A 22,873-nucleotide genomic window follows, 5' to 3' on the forward strand; every position below is an offset into this window, starting at 1 on the left:
ATCTTTCTTTAGAGGTAACCATTGCTAACAAGAACACAATGAATGGAAGCACTTCTTCCCTCCTTTTATAGCAATCAGTCTGCTCTAATAATCCAATCAGAATGAAAGAGTGGTTTCACCTGACTAGTACTCGTTCACACTTTCCCAGGTGCTGCTGATATGATTAATGAAATTATGTTAGCTGGTAATTCTGTGCCAGGGCAAAAAAATTTGTAATTTGGGTTTTTGTGATAAAGTAAATTGTTTTGGCCAATTAAGCTTTTTGCAATTATTTAAAATGCATCTGATCTCTCTGCACAATAATCTAGAAACAATGTGAATCAACACCACAACAACTGAAACATTTATGTCACTGCCAATAATTTTGGCCATGGCTGTAGATAGTAGGGATGTAATGGTTCTCTGTCAAAAACTAAACATAATGTTCGCCACCCATGATTCAGGAAGCATTGGCACTGCGGTTCACCTCAAGTTTATTGACGCAGCTGAAGCACAAGTTTTTGTGAAGTAAATAAAGCATCAAAAAGACACACACAGTTACAACCTCCGCTAATGTATCTGATTTGATCTGTAGATGGTTACGCTCCAACTGTATTTCATGTGGGTCAACTTGATGATATCACAGTTCCGCAAGGGATGTGTGTAGTTGAAAATGGCAAGTGGAGAAAACAAGCTGCTGATATAGAAGCCACCTGCATTATTCAAGTCTCCTTTCTGGAAACATTTTCTTTTTGCAGTCAATTACAACAGAGATGGTCAAAAAACCTTTACAAAACAGGCACTGTTTGCAGTAATGGCTCAACACGAATGCCGTATACTGGTAATACATCAAAATATGATCACCGGGGAAAGAGCCGCAGATGACCGCACATACTACCTTTCGTTTTTAAGCAAGCACTCAGTGCTGATTCGGACAGGCATAAAACAATAAATAAAGAGATTGGGGTACTCATTGCCAACAATATGTTTCCCTACTCCACTGACGAATATGTGTGATTTCTGCGTATGTTTAAAACACTCGAGCCGTGTCACAACATCCCTCGGATCCATTTAATAGCCAAGTTCCTTTGACAGTGATGTACAGCTTCCAAATTGAATATACTGTATGTGCAGCAGAATTTGAAAAGCAATTGATGTCGATACATGTAGCGTAATACCACAGGTATTAATTTAAAATGTTGAATTATTAATCAGAGAAAAAGTTTTTTAGACCCAGCAAAAATTAACCATGGTTTTATTATAGTAATATTGTAGTAACCATTACTGCTGTCACCATTGTTTTCTTTGCAAAAATTACAAATTATCAAAATACAATTATCCATGGTTTTAAAACAGTAATACTGTAGTTTCCATATAGTAACCATTGTTATACTACATATTGTAAACATGACAGTAACCATGTTGATTTTGTGCTTACTATGTTTTTACTACAAATACCATAGTTAAACTATGGTTACTGTAAAACAATGATTTTTATTAAGAACAAATCTGTTGAAGTGTTTGTTACCAAATTGAGTATTCTTACTTTGGATTTGGCAGTATAAATATATATTTTTTCTCTACATTGCAAATACCGAACCGAACCACACCACACCAAAACCGTGATCCTAAACCCAAGATACAAACTGAACCGTGAGAAACTCCTAATAAATAGATGGATGGGTGGGTGGATGGATGGATGGATGGATGGATGGATGGATGGATGGATGGATGGATGGATGGATGGATGGATAGATAGATAGATAGATAGATAGATAGATAGATAGATAGATAGATAGATAGATAGATAGATAGATAGATAGATAGATAGATAAAATTCAACCTGTCTTGACTGCTTCATTGCCCACTTTTGTCCTGCTGAGACTTATTAGCCAGAGGCACTGCTATAGGATGTCAGCTGCTGAGCAGTTCCTTTGATAAAAGAGTTTATAGAGATTAAGAATTTTGCCAAAAACAATAATGTTTAGATTGAGTCATTAATTGATTGCAGCCAGGGCTGGACTGCGAAGAGAAATCAGCCAGCAATTTTACATGGCAACTGGCCCAATTGAATATGTGTGGTCCGTTGTGCATAACGCGGCGGATCATTTTTGCTTAGTGCGGCCCATTCGGCACGTTTTGCAGTTCCTGATGGCCAGTCCGCCCCTGATCGGCCCCAAAGTGCGTCGGCCCACAGAGAAAATGCCCAGTATGCCACATTACCAGTCCAGCCCTGATTGCAGCAATGGGGTTTGTGCTTCGGCTACTGTGTACCATGCAGCTCTTTGGAATGAAAAACAAACGAATGTAGGAACTAATATCTTAAAACAACCCGATCTCATGAAAAGCCATACATAATTTACGAGATAGCTATTTCGCTAATCGAGTTAGCATTCTCGCACAATGGTGTTTACATTGCTCACAATGTTGTTTGTGACTTCATCATGTGCAAATTCCTAGATGTCTAATGTGGAAGTAAGCGCAAGTTCTGCGCACGAGGCGTTAAAGACATTCTTATTAATGTTATTACCCAAACCCCTCTTACCCAAACCCCTTATCTAAACTTAACCAATTAGTAGAGTGTGTAAACATGATAGGAAGCTGTTGTGTGTGACAGAATCAAGTGATTGTTGCATATTAGATGGAAATGATGTCCAGCGACGTCATTGGCGTCGCAGGACAGTCACAGGAATTCTAACGAGTGCAGTCCCACAATATCATACGACTTTTATTTAGAAAAGTAATTTAGAAAAGTAATACGAATCCTGACGATTTCGCTGTGAGAGTGTGTTGGATTAACACTTGTTGGCCTTGAAAATCTTTCTTGAAGACTTTTATTTATTATGTGTTAATTTTAAATGCATGTTTACTTGTTAGTCATAACACTAGCATAACCTAGCATAATACTATATATAATAGCTCTATTCAGTTTTTAAAACTTTGTTTAAAAATGTTAAGCAAGAAAAAGAAATGCAACAAATGCTCCAAACACTTTTATTGAGCCTTATTGAATAAGTTTTGTTCACCGCCCTGATTCTTGTTAGCACAGCAGGGAGCAGCACTAAAAGCAGAAAGAGTTTTAACAGCACTCAAAATCGTTTGTTCCTTTTATGTGTAAAAATGTTCTGTTTCAGGGGCAATTATATCTTAATTAAATTTCCACACACGGTTCAGCAAAATTACCATTATTATACAAGGGATGTTCATTTGCGTGTGTTAGTGTGTATATCTAATCAAATGTGCAACTGAATATGTCTGTCTGTTTGGTACACCATATTAGGGTCATTGGCCAGTGTCCACGTTTCTTGCTTTCTATAAATAGTCTCTGCGTATCAGCGTACAACAGGACGCACCACACTGACCACTCTTACTGTTAACTGAAGGAAAATGCAGGATCCATTTTAAAAACACTTGTCGCTTTGCCTCAGTATATTCCATTCTGTTGCTGCATCATTTCCTGTCAGTAGTAAAAAGGGCTTCATTGCCACCAATACTTTATTGCTGATACAAGCCTAACTCAGCATGTGCGCTCTCAGTTTAACTGACAAGCAGAGCTTTGACATGTCATTGTAATCAAATAATCGCAGTGTATAGACAATGCATAGGCCACAGACTCTGGTATGCATAAATAAATAATAATATTTAATAGCCTACAGTTAAGATTGCAATGCATTAGATTGGAATTATGATATGATTATTCAAAATATTGTATAAATTATATTATTCACCTCCCCACTCATGTTCTCCTTCACCGTCCCATTATTCATTTTCATTATTCACAATATATGCCAGTTGATGTAGAAATAAAGAGATGAGACACGAGCATGTAGTTAACTCTATAATATGCAGCGTGTAAACAGAAAGTGAAAATAACTTTTGCGCTGGAGGTTGAACATTACCAAGTGCCGCTAGATTTTAAATATGTATTTTTTTTTTTCATCACATTCATTCTGGTTATATCAGAAATTCCATCTTTCCTTCATGCCAACAGCATTTAACACTGCTCAACACGTGGTGAATTACTGCATTAAGGGCCTTTAACAGGTGCTGTGCCCTTGATGGAGCATTAGTGGAACACTGTTGGAGAAAGAGAAAACAATGACGCTCCGATTGTTTTGAAACCTTCTCCTCGCTCCAGACTAAATCATGCCGCTCCACTCCTTGCTCTATTTCCGCTCCACTCACATACTCTGGTGGTTAACAATGACATTTTTCTGTCTAATTGATAGAATATCAAGTCCATTATTGCTGTTATTTCACCACTGTCTGCCATTTGGAATTTTGGAAGGGGGAATTATTAAGTTCATTATCAAATTTCATAAAAAGTATGAATTGAAGAGGCCATATTATGCTCATTTACAGGTTCATAATTTTAAAGGTTTACATGCTTTAATGTTCAAAAAATACATTATGTTTCTCATACTGTACATTGCTGCAGCACCTCTTTTTTTACTCTCTGTCTGAAACATTCAGTTCAGTTTCCAGTCCCTTTAAAGCCCCTTTCCGAAAAGCCCAGTCTGCTCTGATTGGTCAGCTGGCCCATTCTGTTGTGATTGGTCAGCTGCTTAGAGCATGTGTTGGAAATGTAATGCCTTTACCTTAACGGAAGTAACCCTTATGCAAATGTGTTACATAGTGACAAACACACTGTCTGTGTTTCTTTTCCCACTAACCTTTTCTTTTGGATTTTCTGTTTCAAAAGTATTTTTTCTTTGTAATTCTTCCCATAAGGCTGCAACCCTGAGTTTTCTCTTTACTGTTGTACATGAAACTGGTGTTGAGCGGGTAGAATTCAATGAAGCTGTCAGCTGAAGACATGTGAGGCATCTGTTTCTCAAACTAGAGACTCTGATGTACTTATCCTCTTGTTTAGTTGTACATCTGGCCTTCCACATCTCTTTCTGTCCTTGTTAGAGTCAGTTGTCCTTTGTCTTTGAAGACTGTAGTGTACACCTTTGTGTGAAATCTTGCAATTTCAAGCAATGTTTAGCCTGCATTCCTCAAAACAATGATTGACTGATGATTTTCTAGAGAAAGTTGTTTATTTTTTGTCATTTTTGACCTAATATTGACCTTAAGACATGCCAGTCTATTGCATACTGTGGCAACTCAAAAACAAACACAAAGACAATGTTAAGCTTCATTTTATGAGCCAAATAGTTTCAAATGTGTTTGATATAACGGCAAGTGATTTTCTAGTACCAAATTATCAATTTAGCATGATTACTCAAGGATAAGGTGTTGAAGTGATGGTGCTGTTTTTTTACATCAGTAATGTCCTGACTATAATTTGTGATCAGTTGAATGTCACTTTTTCCTTTCAAAACAGCTAAATCTGTACATTATCCCAAAATGTTGGCCGCCAGTGAAAGTCACAGAAGTAATGGCTGGACTGAACCAGGCATTACAGGCAGTTCAGGAGCAGTGTTTTCTGTGGGAAAGAGTAACTCCCCGTGGTGTGGACTTTGGAGACCTTTTACATACGTAAACAGCTATGTTTCACACTAAAGGAAAGGTAAAATCCCAAAAAGCATAACAGGACCTCATTAAGGTAAAAAAAGAAAAAGATTAAAAAAAAATCTAATATAGAATTAGAATTTAATTGTCGGCAGACTATATACCTTCTCCTATCCTCTCCTTTTCTCCTCACCTATGAAATCAGTAAAGGAGAATGTACAGTCAGCTGGTCATTAACCCAAAACAAGCCCCAATAGGGTGATGAGGAACATGTCTTTTATCATGCTTAATGCTTTTTACACATCTACTTACCAAATAAGTAAAGACATTGACATACATTTTTTATTGAAATAGTTCCTTTATGTGAGGAGAATGGGACATAAAACTAGAACAGCTAGTGGGAAGTCTCTGTTTTAGTCATGCAGACATTATCCAAAAATAATTGAGTGCAGAATGCAGCAGTTGACCGATCGGAATCAAGTAGTTCAAAGTGCCGTCGAATAAGTCCCTTTATCATAGGCACTCTGTAAGTTGACTTGCTCCCTCAATGGTATAATCAAAGCTTGAGACATGTTGCCGGAACATTAGATAATCATAATCACTGGGCAGATGTGATTAGAATTGAATCAGCCATAATTAAAGTGGCAGATATACAGTCTTTTGTTGAAAACTGAGCCGATGGAGACAGAGGACTGGAAATGAGAGGAGACAACATGTGCAGGACAACAGGAGATATCTCAGCTTCCAGGTTTCGCTAATGAACTGAAATGATTTTAATAAGCCCATAACTTGATTTATTGGGTTTGTTAATAGTGTTTGAGTTTCAGGGTCAAAGTTAAGGATTATTTATGACAAAACGACATGATAAACACTCAGATATAGATTCCAGGAAAAAAGGAAGAACTTCATAATCCATAAATCAAAACTGACTTCATACGGAAAAGTGTGTGACTTCTGCACCACTAGCGTCCCTGAATTCAAAAATAATGACTGTTTTAACAGAGGTTTCCCGAACACTCTCCCTGTCTGTAGTTGGTCATACAAACAGAGAGACCGGCCCCAAACTCATGCCATTGGTTAAGCCAATGTTGCTATGTCAGGCTGGTCAGGATTCTTAAACAAACAAAGCCATGTTTTGAAAGTGCTACAGAGCCACAGTGTTTACACTTCTCAGGGTTTACAGCCAACCTACAGATGGCTTACTTAAAGGTGTTTTTGCATATTATGCTTATCACAGTCCTTCTATACAGTGTATGAATATGAACACTTGAACTTAAACACTTACATTCTTAATCAAAATTCAGTAGTACCTCTTCTTCAGGTGCTTGGGCTTCTCAGGATAGCCACTCAAAGATACAAAGATTATTTGATAGTTGCACTATTGAGAGTGTCCTGTCAGACTCTTATTACTACCGGGTATGAAAGCAGAACCCCACAGCAAAGACCAGGAGTGGGTGGTACGGTCAGCTGAGCATATCACCAGGAAAGTATTGCCTGTATTGGTAGCATTGTATTGATATTTCTTAAATATACTGGCTAAGTATTTGTTTTAAACCCTTAACCCGTAGTTTTAAAATTCCATTTAATGTTCACAAACTGTGATTTGTAGATAGTCTTTGTCTTAGGTGTGCTGTCTATTTATTTTAATTTTTTTACTTTATTCTTCTTCTAAGATTAATGTTTGAAAGTCTCATTAACCATTAACTAGATTTAAAATGCAGACAGTGATGAGCATCGTCATAGTGATTTCATATTAAAACTTAATTGCGATTGGTGTTTTTTCTTATATTTATTTCCATATTGAATTGAGATGAATGTGAGTGTCATGACAATGATGCAGCTTTAATGCAGCATTTAATTGACACAGAACCTGTCCTTTTCTGCATATCGCAGCTCCGTTTTGTGCTCTGTTCTGCATAACGCGGCGGCTCATTTTTGCTTATCGCAGCACGTTTCGGCCACAAAGTGCGTCGGCCCACTGGGAAAATGCCCGGTATGCCAGATTGCCAGTCCAGCCCTGCACCCCACTACTCTACCAATACACACTCTTGTTAGGTTTTTCTAAAATGAGATGCATATGTGTTAAAGGAATGAGTTAAGCTCAATTGGCAACATTTGTGGCATAATGTTGATTACCAGAAAAAAGCTTATAATTTCATAAAATCACTTACATTCATTCTTCTGTTGAAACGTGTGCAGTATTTGAGCTGTAAAGTTGTTAGAATTGTTGTTAATTTTTCCATGATTACAGTGTTTTATGGCGTTGTCACATGGCAATGAAGTTGTAAAATTAGATATAACTACATAGAAAAGGTTATCACTCATGTTGTATACGTCTTCTGGCTATACTTTTGAAACAGTGAGTATGTTAATGTTTGCCAATTGGAATTGTTGTGCTGTTGTGCATCTGTTTGTAACCATGCAATTGAGGCTAATAGCAGCAGCTAGGGTGTAGATTTGGCTTGAACATTGGTGGGGGTTGGAGTCTGAAGCATTTACATGTTTAGATAGAGGTGAATTTGGGACACAACTAGCAGTTTTCAACAAGAGTAGTAGTGTCCTGGCCCGTGTTCTCTCAAGCAGCTTCAGACTTTAGTAGATTGGGTGTATGTTTACTCAGTGTTTCCCTTTAATAATGGAAAGACTGGCACACTCATACATGTGAATTTGGCTTTTGGGCTCTAAGTGAACTGTTTCTGTGCACTGGACATATTACAGAAGGAAAAAAGAATACACACACCATCAAAACACAATAAGTTTTGCATTTGGATGACGCTTTTATCAAAAGTGACTTGATGCTGCACACCCAGCCCCTAATCAGGCTAATCAAGCCTCTGAGAGGGATAAAGGCCGACTAGAGGCTGCAGTGCGAGAGAGAGAGAGAGAGAGAGAGAGAGAGAGAGAGAGAGAGAGAGATATTTACGGGCAGCTGTCTGACACCTTTGTGTTTGTCTTTTCGTTTAAGTTCTTCATTCAGATATTATTTATATTGTCAAGTCGGTTCTCGTCTCCTCCTTTCCATGAATCCCTTTAAAGTAGTCTAATCTATTAGGTTGTGTGTTCTCTGGGAATTGAACCCATTACCTTAGCATTGTTAGTGACATGCTCTACAAGCTGAGCTACAGGAGCACAAACATTTGTCTGTGCCCTTCTCACGTAATATGATTAATTTAGTAATGTACAGTATACTGTAGGTAATCTGCCCCTGACTACTGCTGTAGATGCAATCACCCTCTAGAGAATGATACAATGAATTTGCTGTGTCACTGCTTTACTGAATGTTTCATTTATATAGCTCAGAAACAAGACTATATCTCATTTTAAATAGTATTTACAGTTGCAGGAGAAAAGTATTTTAACCGTTGTATTTACTTGGATTTATGCATAAAATAATAACTTTACTTTTTAAAATGCACCTATTATAGTTTTGAAACATGCCTAATTTTGTTTTAAAGGTCTCACACAACAGATTTACATGCATCAAAAAACATTAATTTGTTAATAATTTAAATTGCAGCATTACATCTTTTTCCAGTGTCAAAACGGAAATTCATTAAAGGATTCATTCTAAACTCCTCCTTTCAGAGAGCCTACTCTGCTCTGATTGGTCAGATGTTCCAGTCTGTTGTGAGTAGTCTACCACGTGTAGTCTAGTGTTTGAGGGTGGGTCAAAGCAGTTTGCGAGCAGCCAATGAAGACCAGAGGTGGGTTTTTTTGTTACCAAATTATGTAGGATAGTACAAGAAGTAAGTCTGGAATTACTAATGACTCGTTTAAGAATTGGTTCTGTCTTTTGGAAGTCAATAACTCCATATATACATAGGTTTTGCGGCATTAAACAGAGTTTAATGACCCTCTGAGGTGTAATGTAAGGGGAGATTTTAATGGACCCACACTTGAGTCCAGACCATCAGCGGGGAGCCATGTTTCCAGATAATCAGAGTTGGTCTGACCTGACTAATTTTAACTTCTGATTCCAAGTAGCCCAATTCTCATTTGTCTTTACATGAAAGGACAGCTTTTAAAATGTGATCATGTTCTTTCTTGGAGCCTTAGCTTCTTTTCATACACATCATCCCCCTTCTTGTACCTCTTTTCTGTTGCTCTTGTGTTCATGTTATGTCTCTGTGCACAAACCGAGGTCTACGAGCAGACATAGAGAATCTTTGTTATTGTTTTTTAAGTCTATGGAGGCAAACCATCTTCTTTTCATTAGACTCTGTCAAGGGTACATTAGACTCTGTCAAGGGTACTGCACTGACCCTTACACAGTTTGTGTTTATGTGTGGGAACATCTACATCTGACGGCCAGTCTTTTGTTTTAGTGCAAAACTACACCATATTTTGGTATTCTGCTACAGTGGTTCTTAGCTGGTTTTATTTGAGGATCCAGATTTTACATTAGACATAAAGTGGCGATCCATCCCATTAACAAAATTGTTTATTGTACAAAGTTCTATGGTTTTACACTCTCTGCAGCTAATAACGCAATCATCATGGTTGGAACAAACCATGTTTATCCTCATTGCAAGTGTACTATTTCATGTAATCTGGGTCGTATTTTCCTTTACTTTGCATAGTTTTGTTCACAGTTTTTGAGGATGAGGGCATGTCAAGCAACTTGTCCATGTTGGCATATGCCTTATTTGGCTTGCTTCTACCAATGACTTTGATTGGATGCACAGCCTCAACAAAAGATATAGGAAGCTTTTTCTCCTCTTTTAAAAGTTGATATGCCTATGTATTTTATCCTTAGAACAGATATGTGGCCCATTTTTGGGGTTCAAACACCATTGTAAACCACTGCTCTATAGTACACTATAAAAGTGGTAACCTCTGACTATTAACATAAGGATCTATTTATACTTGATTTAAACCCTTATATTAGTTTTGTTGAATGCCCCCTAGAGCATTTTGCTCTGTAAATATGGAATAACATTTCGGACAGAATTGGGGCATTCCGGCTAATACAAGATAGTTGGAAACCCTTATGTTACCACTTTTTATAATGTACTACTAAAGTGTGCTTATCTGTGAGACACTATGTGAGTATTTGTGTGTGCTGCAGGAAACAGGAGTTGCTGACCATCTCCAGTGTGCCTCTGGGAGAATGTCCACCCTCACCACCCCGAACTGCACCACCAACCATGAAGGTGAATTTTGTGGTCATGCATTCAATTACATACACATACAAATACACACAAACACTAGTCTATTACCTGCTATTAAAGAAAATCTGTTTAATTCGTCTTGTAGACACATCTTTGCACTCATTTAATCTCCAGTGATGACAAGATTAGAGAGTGAGAATGTTCTTTGTAGCATGTCATATAATAAAGAACCAATGTGCTCTTACACTGGCAGCCAAAAGTTTGGAATAATGTACAGATTTTGCTCTTATGGAAAGAAATTGGTACTTTTATTCACCAAAATGGCATTGAACTGATCACAATGTATAGTCAGGACATTAATAATGTGAAAAAGTACCATTACAATTTGAAAACAAATTTCAGAACTTCTTAAGCTACTTCAAAGAGTTCTCATCAAAGAATCCTCCACGTGGAGCAATGACAGCTTTGCAGATCCTTGGCATTCTAGCTGTCAGTTTGTCCTGATACTCAGGTGCCATTTCACCACACACTTCCTGTAGCACTTGCCATAGATGTGGTCGGGCACTTGTTGGGCACTTCTCACTCACCTTACAGTATAGCTCAGTGGGGATTAAGATCCATAACACACTTTTCCAATTATATAGCCTTCATTCCTCAAAACATTGATTGACTGATGAGTTTCTAGAGAAAGCTGTTTCTTTTTTGCCAATTTTGACTTAATTTTTGATCAGTTGAATGCCAGTTTGGTGAATTAAATTACCAATTTCCTTCTGAAATGGACATTGAGATAAAACTCATCTCAAGGTTACCTCTAAGTGTAGCCTATTCTAATTCACTTGGTCTGAAAAAATCTATTTTATCAGAGCATTAAGGTCCCATTGAGTTCACACAGTATCTCCATCTCTTTTATATTTTCAACAGCCTCCAGACAGCTGAAAGATTTTCTGTCTTGTTTAAAAGTGGAGTTCAAAGATGTATTGTGTTGTGTGAGTGGGGCACAGTTGGTGTCACCTTGAAATGAGATACAGTGAAGGAGAGAGGGCGAGGTTAGTGTTTATGGAGGGAGGGAGCTGGAAAGGTGAAGGTGTTATGTTTGATTTTAAGATGAGAGAACATGAGGTCAAACTCTGAGGCCACGTTCATTTTAGCCAGTGGTGTAATTACGAAGATACATTTCAAATAGACTGATTAGATGTCTAGAGCACACCACTCATTGAAAATCATGCTTCAGATCTATTAAGGTCTTTGTCAGGCACTTAATTAATTATTATAAATTAATTATTATCTGCTGTTGGACTTTGGTAAAGTCAGAGGACCTTACAAAAAGTCTCTCTCAAGGCAAGTCAGTCCACTCTGTGGCCATCTTTGGAATGTCCCCAGGCATTGATACAAGCGGCAGCTCCAGTCTGTATGGGGAAAGACAGAAATCACTAAATCTGTTGGTCAAGATTACTATCAAAGAACTTATTTTAAATCATCAGTAAAGTCTGACAACAATGTGTATAATAAATTGTGCTTCTTTAGCTCAGATCACAAAATAATAAAAATAAAAAATGGCTGTTTTTTCTGGCTGATCCAGCTAACTTGCATGCATGCTCTCGAATTGACTGATACATTTTGTCTGTATCTAAAAGGTGAATGACAAATTATTGTTTGATTATGATTCCAGTCTTCTTTATTTAAAGGGATATTTCACACAAAAATTTTAATTCTCTCTTCGTTTACTCACCATCCCAGATGTGTATGACTTTCTTTCTTCTGCATAACACAAACAAAGATATTTAGAAAAATACATATCTCGGCACTGTTGGTCCATACACTGCAAGTGAATGGTGGCCAGAATTTTGAGTCTCAAAAAATCACATAAAGTCATCATTAAAGTAATCCATAAGACATCAGTGGTTAAATACATGTCTTTAGAAGCAATATGATAGTTGTGGGTGAGAAACTGTAAGTCCTTTTTTTTACTCTAAATCTCCTCTTTCCTCTTACTTTTTTACTGTAAATCTCCACATTTGACCAGCGCTGACCAGTAGGGGTGATATGCATGAGGAATGTGAATCACCAAAAAGCAAAAGAAGAAGAATGTGGAAGTGAAAGTGGAGATTTATAGTAAAATATTTATGAATTAAACACTAATCTGTTTCTCTCCCATACCTATCATATTACATATTGCATAAGAAATAAAGTCATACACATCTGTGATGGGAGGGTGAGTAAATGATGAGAGAATATACATTTTTAGGTGAACTATACACTAAATACAGTGATTTTAATATTTTAATATCTGTCAAATAATAGCTTTCCCTCTCTTTTGACAGCCTGTTGCAATTTGAACCATTTTTATTTATGCTAAGGTTTGTTTTTAGCTTCTGCATAGCAATGCCCTGACAACACCTTTGCATTTTGGTTATGAAGTTTGCAAGCACCACTCACATTTATTTACATTTTTTGTTTTTGTTTTTGCTAAAAATATGCTTCATGTGGTAACATCCAAATTGACCGGTTTGGCTGAAGTCAAAAACATAATTTAATATCACTACATCAACCTGACTATATTAAGTTACACCAACAAAATTAATTATTAAGGGTTAGATCAGGTAGAAATAGCTCTTTAAGGTACACTCAAAAATATTTTAGCCTATTTTCAAGATGTATCCATTTCAATTGAACAACAAATTTCCATCTAATTAAATTAAATAGTCTTGAAGAAATGTAATTAATAAAACTTTGCACATTTTATTTTGTTAAAAATTAGGCAATTCAATTACGGTAGATGGAAATTTGTTATTCAGTTGAAATAGATTCATCTTAAAAATAGGCTAAAATATTTTGTTGAGTGTAACAATTGCAGGTTACTAAGCCTGTCCTTAGACCACTGAGTCACACCACACAATGCTGAGAAATGTTTGCTAAACTCATTGGAGCTTATTGTCCACACATACACCAACTCAAAACACTAACACATATGCACATTATGTGCAAAAAAACTCCATTAACACCTGTATTTTGGTTGTCAACACTGTACACTTAGTAAGGACATATTAATCTCTGTGTGTGTGTGTGTGTGTGTGTGTGTGTGTGTGTGTGTGTGTGTGTGTGTGTGTATGTGTGAGCGTGTATTTATCACTTTATGGGGACCAAATGTCCTCATAAGGATAGTAAAACCCAAAATTTTTGACCTTGTGGGGACATTTTGTCGGTCCCCATGAGGAAAACAGCTTATAAATCATACTAAATTATGTTTTTTGAAAATTTAAAAACGCAGAAAGTTTTCTGTGAGGGTTAGGTTTAGGGGTAGGGTTGGGTTTAGTGGATACAATATAAAGTTTGTACAGTATAAAAACCATTATGTCTATGGAAAGTCCCCATAAAACATGGAAACACAACAAGTGTGTGTGTGCGTGTGTGTGTGTGTGTGTGTGTGTGTGTGTGCATGTGCGTGTGCATTGTGTCTTTTCAAGATAGATATTTATGTCTTGTTCTTACGGTTGTTGGCCACTCCCAATGTAAACCCTGAATCGGAATAAGAAAGTAGGAAAGGCAGTAGAGTGAGTGTGTGGACATGATAAGGTCTCTTACACTGTGTCAAGAAACAGCTGTTAGTCTAATACAAAGCAGAACTACCAAAGACTGATTCACAAGAAAGAATAGGAGAAAAAAAAAGGAGTTTTACGTGAGAATTTTCTAACTAATTTAACATAGACGCACTGGTAGGACCAGTTTCAGGGTGTGTAAATAGCAGCACACTGCCAAGTGGATTTAGCTGTCTTCTAACTGCTTTAGGTTTCTGAAAGTGTTTGTATACAGGAACATTGCTATTCAAAGGATAAAGAGGTATGTTATCATCCATTCCAAACACCTCACCATGTGAGGAGAAGAAGCAGATTGTGAGATGTATAAGAGTCTGTGTTTATTAAGGGATGGGAATAGGTGAAATGTGTGTGTTTGTGTGTGTGTGTGTGTGTGTTTGTTAGTTAGTTGTGCCGCTTGTTTTGTAGTGTCTCAGATCATTCATTCTATGGACAGTGTGTCAGAGTGTTACACTGCCAGACTTAATAATCCAGACAGGCATAGTAACGTTCTATCCACATAATAGGAGTTCATAATGTCTCAGGTACTGTCTTTATATAATATTTGTTTATCAGTCATACCTGGAAAGAGTCCCATAAGCACATTTTACAACCCCACTGCCTCTGTTTGTGTACCCAAAGCTATAACTGCAATGTCATAAACTGTCACCTGCCTGACTTGACCATGTAAATGATATAAACTTTTCTATTTTAAGCACTTTGATGCATTGTTTAATGCTTAAGTTTAATGGTGTCTCTAAAATTTCAAGGGCTTTTTATGTCAGCCACAGAATAGTTGGATGATGTTTTTTTGTACTCCATTGTAATGTGGGTGAAACCTCAAAGAAAGAGTTTAAGAGCTGATAATCATAGCTGGAACAAGAGTTAAACTAACAGGTTTTTGTGGTAGATAAGCACTGTCTCTGGATACACTTTCTATGACACTATAATGACATACTACAATATAATGTTACCTGAAGTATTTTTTTTTTGTGTGTAACTCAATGAAGTTACACAATAGTTTTCATTTAATTTGAAGTTCTCACTTCAACAACTTTAGGATGCTGCCCAGACTGTGAATTTGGCAACAGGAGGTCAAAAGTTTGGCAGCTGAATTTGTGCTGACCAAAATTTTAACCACTGCCCCCAGTGGATAAAGCTGGAAGTGTTATTGAGGTGAAATGTCCATAGGATGGCGCCAAAAGCGAGTTGTATTTTTAGTTGTAAATTATATAATGCATTGAACAGGAAAGTATGTGTTATCAACCCTACTTCCTAACCCAAACCTCAACCCTAAACCTAACCGTCAGTGGAGTAAAGAATTTAATTAAGAACGAAAATTCAACCTCCTAATCACCATTCTTTACTTGAGCATAAATTATTTATTACTTCCTAGTTTCCATGTTACAAGAACCTCTGTCTCAGAGATTGTTCGTGCAATATGCAATCAGTAGTGCCGGAGGAAAAGGTGAACAAGATTGAACTGATGCAAAAATATCTGAATGGGTATGTCAGTAATTCTGCAGAGTTGGGTCGATTTGAAAGTACATTAACATTTGGAAGCAGCCTGTCGATTTGTTGTCGAATTTGCGATCATGTTGTGCTGACTGCTGACTCATTAACTCTTTTATACAATATAATTTGTAATCAAAAAATTACATGTCTCTGCATTGCAAAACCTTCAAAACCAATCCAAAATTATACACAGCTGTTGTCTGCTTTCTTCCCTTTTTGACTGCACGTACTTCTTTAGCGTTAAGGAGTTGCCCTCACGTGCTTATGTCTTATTGATGTTGTGGTCTCAATTCCTCAATGTTATTTGGGCAAATGTGTCCCTCCTGGGCTCAACTCTGTTGACTTTGTGAACCTGATTTGCCCTTGGATCTATGGCAAGTTAAACATTAACTGATCTGCATTTGCTTTGTTCGAGGGGGACTAGTTTGAACAAAATTAGATTTTGTTTTGTAATCTACCCCTAAGAATCTTGCAAGCATCCCTGCAGATGTAAGACAACACATGTATTTTCTACACTCTGGATTTTGCTGAAGCATTGTGCAAGTTGATCAAGAATAGTTGAGGGTTGTTTATGAGTCAAATTTATGCTCTAAAGTCTCTTTTGCATTGCCTAAATCATTAATATTTAAACCCTTATGGTTGCACAGACCATAAATTAAAAGCAACTGTAATGGCGTACTGAGTTTGATTTAGGATGAGGAAGTTATTGTGGTTTGATAAACCTGCTCAGAGAAAGAGTAATTAAATATCGTTGAATGTGCAATGAGCATGTTGCTTTATTGGTCCTGCATATACCTCAACTCAAATCACATTATTTAATCACCCATATTAATGAAAAAGCACTTGACTTCTTGTGTAGTTGTTTACTTGGTATTAGATACGTCTAATAAGAGGTCTGTATCCTCAAGGCTGTGTGAGTTGGACTGGTTTATGTTTAAAAATAAGGTTGCATGCGGTTGAAAGGGTTTCCTTCTCTCTTTGTGTAGCTTGAATGCAGCTGTAAACCCATGCATTACCTTTAAATCCTTAACAGAAGTATCTCATACGAGGACAAATATCAAAAGGTTATACACTACCAGTGAAAAATTGTGACACACTTGACGGAATTTATGTTTCCCTTCACCTTAAGTAACTTTTGATCTAAAGGCTTATGCTTCAGTGCATTAAATTAGTTTTGTAGACAATGTTTCAATGTATTTATGTCATTTTAGTTTAATGTTTTAAATAGATGAGTCAGAGTGAAATGTTAAGATAATGTCAGCAAATTGTGGCACCTCATTAAATTGGAGAGATGTTGCAGAGCTGTAATCTAGACAAAGGGTGGCTACATTGAAGAAGCTAAAATATAAAATAGTTTTGATTTGTTTATTTTGGTTCTTGTTCTATATGTGTTCATTAAATACTTTTGATGACTTATCTGTTATTCAAATATGTGGAATAATGGTAATAATAAAGAAAGAGTCAATGTGTTCAAACCTACTTGCTTGATTCTACAATTTCATAACAGATTATGATAAGAAGTGAAAATCCAAAAAGTAAAAAGATGAAATTGGTTTGATGTAAATATTATTCCAAAGCCATGTGTATTTAGAATAAGGTTAGTAGTTACTCATCTCAGTTTTCTGTTTCTTTTTCTAGTCGGCAGAGTTCTTCGACATGCTGGAAAGGATGCAGGTAAGACTTCTCGCTGTTTTACACCTACTGTAGATTACATTTGACAACAGTTAATTGTGGTTTTCTAATTTGATTGGACAAGAGGCGTTCCAAGAATGCTAATATTTCATGCAACAGAACTGGTATGGTTTACTATTTGTATCACTCAGCTTTTCAGTGTTCGTTAGCTGACAGCTGTGTGTTGCTTGACCACACGCAACGGTTGATCCTACTTTGGCTTCTTTTGAAACAATTTTCATTGGCTGAACAAGAAATAAACAAAATAACTGTCCATATTGTGTCTAAAATGTTTTACTTAATAATACTCAATAATAATTTGTTCATAAAACAGTTGTATAAAAGGAATATTGCACTTTCACTCTTAAAAGCATAGTTCACCCCCCAAAGAAATTATATCATAATTTACAATTTACTCACCCATGTTCTTCCAAAACCATTTGACTATCTTTTTTTATGTGGAACTTATAAGAAAATGTTTTAATAAAGACTGCATTCTATCGTTTCAATACAAGTAGATAGCAGTAGATAGTGCCTCATTTTAAAGCTTAAAATAGGACCCAAATGGATCATAAAAGTACATGACTTGTTTGTCACATTACAAATCATCTGATGGCAAAAGTTATGATAGAGAGAGAATCAACCCAAAATTTAAGTCAGTTTTCAATGAAAATCTTAACATTTTATGGTGCATTCATGTGTGCTATAGGGAAGCTTGGTTGCTCACATTTCAGGAGAAATCTTTTGCTTTCAGAAGAATTAGAAAATTATTGAATGTGTTGCATGGACTACTTTCATTTGACTTTTGGTTCTTTTTTAAGCTTTAAAGTGAAACAATATCCACTGGCATTGTATGGAAAGACATACCGAAATATTAAATATGAAATAATCTTTTGTGTTCCACATAAAAAGTAAGGACTACAGGTTTGAAACAACATGGGGGTGACTAAATTATGATGTATTTTTGGGTGAACCGTTTCTTTAACCATAAGCTCATGTCGTTCTTTAAATTATATATATATATGACAGTATTTCTGCATTAACTATTTGCTTAAACTGGAGAGCATTTTACTGCAAAGTACTATAGTAATACAGTACAATAATCACAGCATTTCCCAGTCCTCACTTACTCTGAATGAGTAATAAGACATTTCACTTCATTTAAAAACTCATGGATTGAGCCAGCACCCTTTCTGTGTGGTCAGTCTGTGGGTGTGGATTTTGTTGGATTCCCACAGGGAGAGAGGGCTAGGGGGACCGGGTATGAGAGAGAACACACTCATATCTTATATAACACAAGCAGGATTATGTTCTTGTCGTGTATATGGTTGCGAGTCTGTGTAGATGATGTGCAGCAGGAAGCTATAGCTGATCAATACTGTGTTGTGGTAGGAGCGCAGTATCTCAGTCGGGTTGTATTAAAGCCCTTGGTCTTCTTGTTCTGTCTTCTGCATGAGTGACAAATCGATCCAAAGGCTTGACTGAAAGCCTGATGTCCCTCTTCAATAGACTGAATGAACTTGTGTTGTTCTTAATCAAAGATGAGGGTATTAGGTTCATCACAGCGAAGAACCAAACATGTCTCCCACTGAACAAGATATTGCCATTTGTTTATATCTAAAGCAACCGCTTATTCTTGAATATTATTGGATCAGTTCGAAACTATTAATGGTAAAAATAGTTTCAAAAAACAATAGTTACTACAGTTATTGTCATTATTTTCTAATAAATATTGTTTGATAAATAATATAAAATATATATTTTTTTATTATAATGTTTGCAGTAGATCCCATATGATAGATTGACTGTGGTAACTGTGGTGTTTAGGTGGAAACTATGGTTACCATGTTGTATTTTTGTAAGGGGGATCATTTTAGTTGGTTAAGTCTTTCTAAACAGTTCCTCTTAGCACAAAAAAGGCAACAACAAAATAAATATCCTGGAGACGAGGTGAAGTTTTTATGTATTCAAGGGGCCTTGTAGATATTGAAGTCAATGTGAAATGGCATTCGTAATCCATTTAACTTGGTTGAATCATGAAAAAGTATTATTATATGACTGCTTGGTGAAGGTGACGGTTACAAAATTGGGCTTGTTGAACCAAAAGGAAAGTGGTTTCAGAAGTAGAGCATGTTGTTACATTTTGATGTAACCCCCATTCTGTGCACAGATTAATTGTTCAAAATAAGACCAGAAATGTGTATTGAGAAAATAAGTAGGGTAAATTTTAATTTTTTAAGTTGAACAGAGCTGCTTGTTCCTGGGAGCTCATTGGGCACAAAGAGGTTTAATGTTCTAGTTTGTTTCATTCACTCTTCCTCTTTCAATCTCTTCTGCTCTCCTGGATCACGTCAGATTCCCAAAAATGACGAGACTAAGAAATGCAAGGTTTGGCTAGTCTGTAGAATGTGTGCATGTTGTGTCTGTAAGTGCATGTATAAGAGTTTTGTACTGTATGTGTAATACCTTCCACTGAATCTTTTCTCTGAAGGTCTACTCAGTGTCACCCATTGTGAGCTTCTGTCCAAATGCAGCCCAAATCAGCCCCTCAAAGGCTTTATATCCCATATGCAATTATAGAATTGCAAGCTGAGAACAAGCAGTCACCATTTTTTGTCACAGCTGGCATTATCTTGTTTTGATCACTCATTTTGTGTTGTTGATACTGTTCCTCTATCTTCCTCCTGGGAGGTTTTCATTGAAATTAACAAACTTCGATATGTACTGTTTGGCTGTGTAATCCTATGATCAACTTCTCTTTCTCTCCAACAGGACGACTACATCCCTTACCCCCGGATTGAGGATGTGAGTACATGGACACTTACACAAACAATCTCAAACACACAACAGTTCATATTGAGAATTAAAAATTCAAGCTGAAGTGTGACATTTCTGGACCCTAGTTTCACCAAATGGAATTGCAAAAGTAATGACTGTTTCCATACACTTTTCCCAAACACTCCCCCCATCTACCATTGGTCAGACCAAAAGATAACCCTGCTCCAAACAGATGCCATTGGTTGAGCTAATGCTGCTGTGTTGGGAAACCCCTTATTTCTTCATATTCCCTGTCTAGGTCCTGGTGAAGGGAGGTCCCTACCCTCAGGTCATTTTACCTCAGTTTGGTGGCTACTGGATTGAGGATCCTGAGGCCCCAGTTGGAACACCCACCTCCTCAGACTGTAGTTTTTGTGAGGAGGAGGAGGATGATGGTTTGAGTCCTGGTGGTGGAGGAGGTGGCTTTGGATATCGGCTGGAATGTAACAGCACTTCACGGGCCTTTCGCAAACACTTTCTTGGCAAGGTGAGGATTCACTGGTAGACGTTGACAGTACGTCTGAGCCATGGTGTAGTGGTTAATATTGACACGCTGAGCCTAAGATCATATGGGAAATGCAGGTTCAAGGTTTTTTTATTTATTTTTTTCTTTTTAAAGAAAAGGACAGGCAAGTCTAAATTAATTTATGTGGTAATCAACATTATGCCATAAATGCTGTTGTACGAGATTACTACACACAAAAATAAAAATTCTCTCGTAAAAAATTCTAACCGCAAAAGCTGTGATTTAATGAGATAAATATATAGTTTACATATAATTCAAATGTGAGCTCTTGTGAATGTGCGAAGACAGTGTTGTGCTGACGCCAGCTGCTCATACCTTTTAAGGCTCCTCCAAGGCTCATAGAGGGGAAACACCGCCATGAGCATTGCACGCTCTGTTTGTAGCAGAAGACAGTAAACAGAGTGCAAATTCCCATTGTAGCGTGAGGCACCGTTCATTTGTTACATGAAAACCACATAGGCACTATACAGGAAACAGAAATGATTATTTCACCTCTCCAGTCTTCTGGTCCAAGTCGTTCGTTCTTTTCTCACGTGACAGCTGTATACGCTATGCATTGCTCACACAGGAAACAGAAATGATAAGTGAGTTGATGCACATATGGCTGTCATGAGACAAAAGAATGAATGACTCGGACAAGAAGATTCCAGAGGTGAACTAATCATTTCTGTTTCTCATAATTTGTCCTTGGCTGCATTGTCACTTTTTCCTTATTGGGGCTAAAATCAAAGTTTACATAAGTAGACATGTTGGGGGGGGGGTGGGGGATTAGGCTATTGAAAATGTAACATTTTAATTTAATTCTGCTCAAATGAACGAAATGACTTTAATAAAGATTAGTTCATTTTGCTGAACGAGACTCAAAGATTCAAGTCAGTAGAATGATCTCATCTTCCCTTCACTACAGAGCAGGCAGCACCGTGCAGCAGCAAGTTATTCAGACCAATCAGGGGGAAAGCAGCAGCACAGCGTCTCTACCTCTTAGTGTGTGTGTGTGTGTGCGTGCGTGTGTGATTGCACAACTATGCATATACCATATCAATAAAATATCTTACCTGTTGAGTTAGAAAAAAGCCATCTCTGGGTCACTTATAAATCCTTTCAGATCTGAAAAAGCCAAGCCGATGTTGATTCAGGTTTTATTATGGACTCTGTTGCTTTCCCTGTGTGCTTGTAGACTTTGTTCAGGGTTTTTTGTTTTTAGAACCGATGAGGTTTGACATTTTGAATGGTCAATTTTTCTCCATACCATACACGTGCTGCAGTAGCTGGATCTTATTTCGTCTGTGTAAGGATATGACGTCAACACGCATGAGCAAATTACGTATGTATGCAATTTCCTGCGAAATCCATCCCGACAGCTCTAAAATATACATCATTATAGTGTTATCAAAGTGTATTTAGGTAAAGACATTGTTTGGAAGATGTATTTTGCCGCACTCTCTCATTAATAACATTTAGTAAATTTTTTATAAAAGAAAGTTACATAGTGTAGCTTTAATTAGCTTTAATTATTTGAAGGAAACAAAACTTCTTGATAGAATGTAATTCAAAATAGAGACTATAGTATAATATATAGAGATTGCTATTTTGTTATTTTCCCAACTATTTAAACACTCCAAACTCCAGTCAAGTAGGTGGCAGGAATGCGCCTTAAATGTGATTTGCTAACCGCCATTAAACACCAGTAGAAGAAGAAGATTAAAGTTTTAATGAATTAATTTATTTAAACACCATTTTGATGATAAAATTGTATTAAAGTTTCGTACTCATACTCATTCTCAAAAAAAATAATAATTTAATGGTATCGGGACATCCCTCCCTTTAACTTGTATTGAATATCTATATCTATATCTATCTATCTATCTATCTATCTATCTATCTATCTATCTATCTATCTATCTATCTATATATATATATATATATATATATATATATATATATATATATATATATATATATATATATATATTATAATATCATATGAAGTTTGAAAATAAAATAAAAAAGTCTAAATAAGTAACATAATATAAAAGTATTGAAAAAAATGTTAAAATAAGTAATATAATTTAATACACCACAATCAGCCTGACATCATAAAGTTCAAACGAACTTACACTTCAAAAGTATTTTTTAAGGTAAAAACAGCTACTTATGGTAACAACTGCACGTTTTCACGTCTTTCAGTTTACCAATATATGCCCAATAAGTTGAAGGCACGTACT

The 22,873-nt window shown here is 36.6% G+C and overlaps 1 protein-coding gene across 6 annotated transcripts in view; it reads left to right on the top strand.

Moving 5' to 3' along the window:
• Positions 1–22,873, top strand: part of LOC127632091 (rap1 GTPase-activating protein 2-like) — a 109,295-nt gene that overhangs the window by 71,451 nt on the left and 14,971 nt on the right. For 5 of the 6 annotated variants that reach the window (XM_052110572.1, XM_052110569.1, XM_052110571.1 and 2 more), the window contains 4 exons: positions 10,505–10,589; positions 17,273–17,308; positions 20,078–20,110; positions 20,382–20,609. In XM_052110572.1, the coding sequence (XP_051966532.1) occupies positions 10,584–10,589; positions 17,273–17,308; positions 20,078–20,110; positions 20,382–20,609 (303 nt within the window). In that variant the 5' untranslated portion in view covers positions 10,505–10,583. Of the gene's footprint in view, positions 1–10,504; positions 10,590–13,973; positions 14,385–17,272; positions 17,309–20,077; positions 20,111–20,381; positions 20,610–22,873 lie in introns of those variants that run through there. The other variant, XM_052110574.1, reaches the window with a different exon arrangement.

The sequence above is a fragment of the Xyrauchen texanus genome, chromosome 38 (assembly GCF_025860055.1).
Source record: "Xyrauchen texanus isolate HMW12.3.18 chromosome 38, RBS_HiC_50CHRs, whole genome shotgun sequence".
Classification (NCBI taxonomy): domain Eukaryota; kingdom Metazoa; phylum Chordata; class Actinopteri; order Cypriniformes; family Catostomidae; genus Xyrauchen; species Xyrauchen texanus.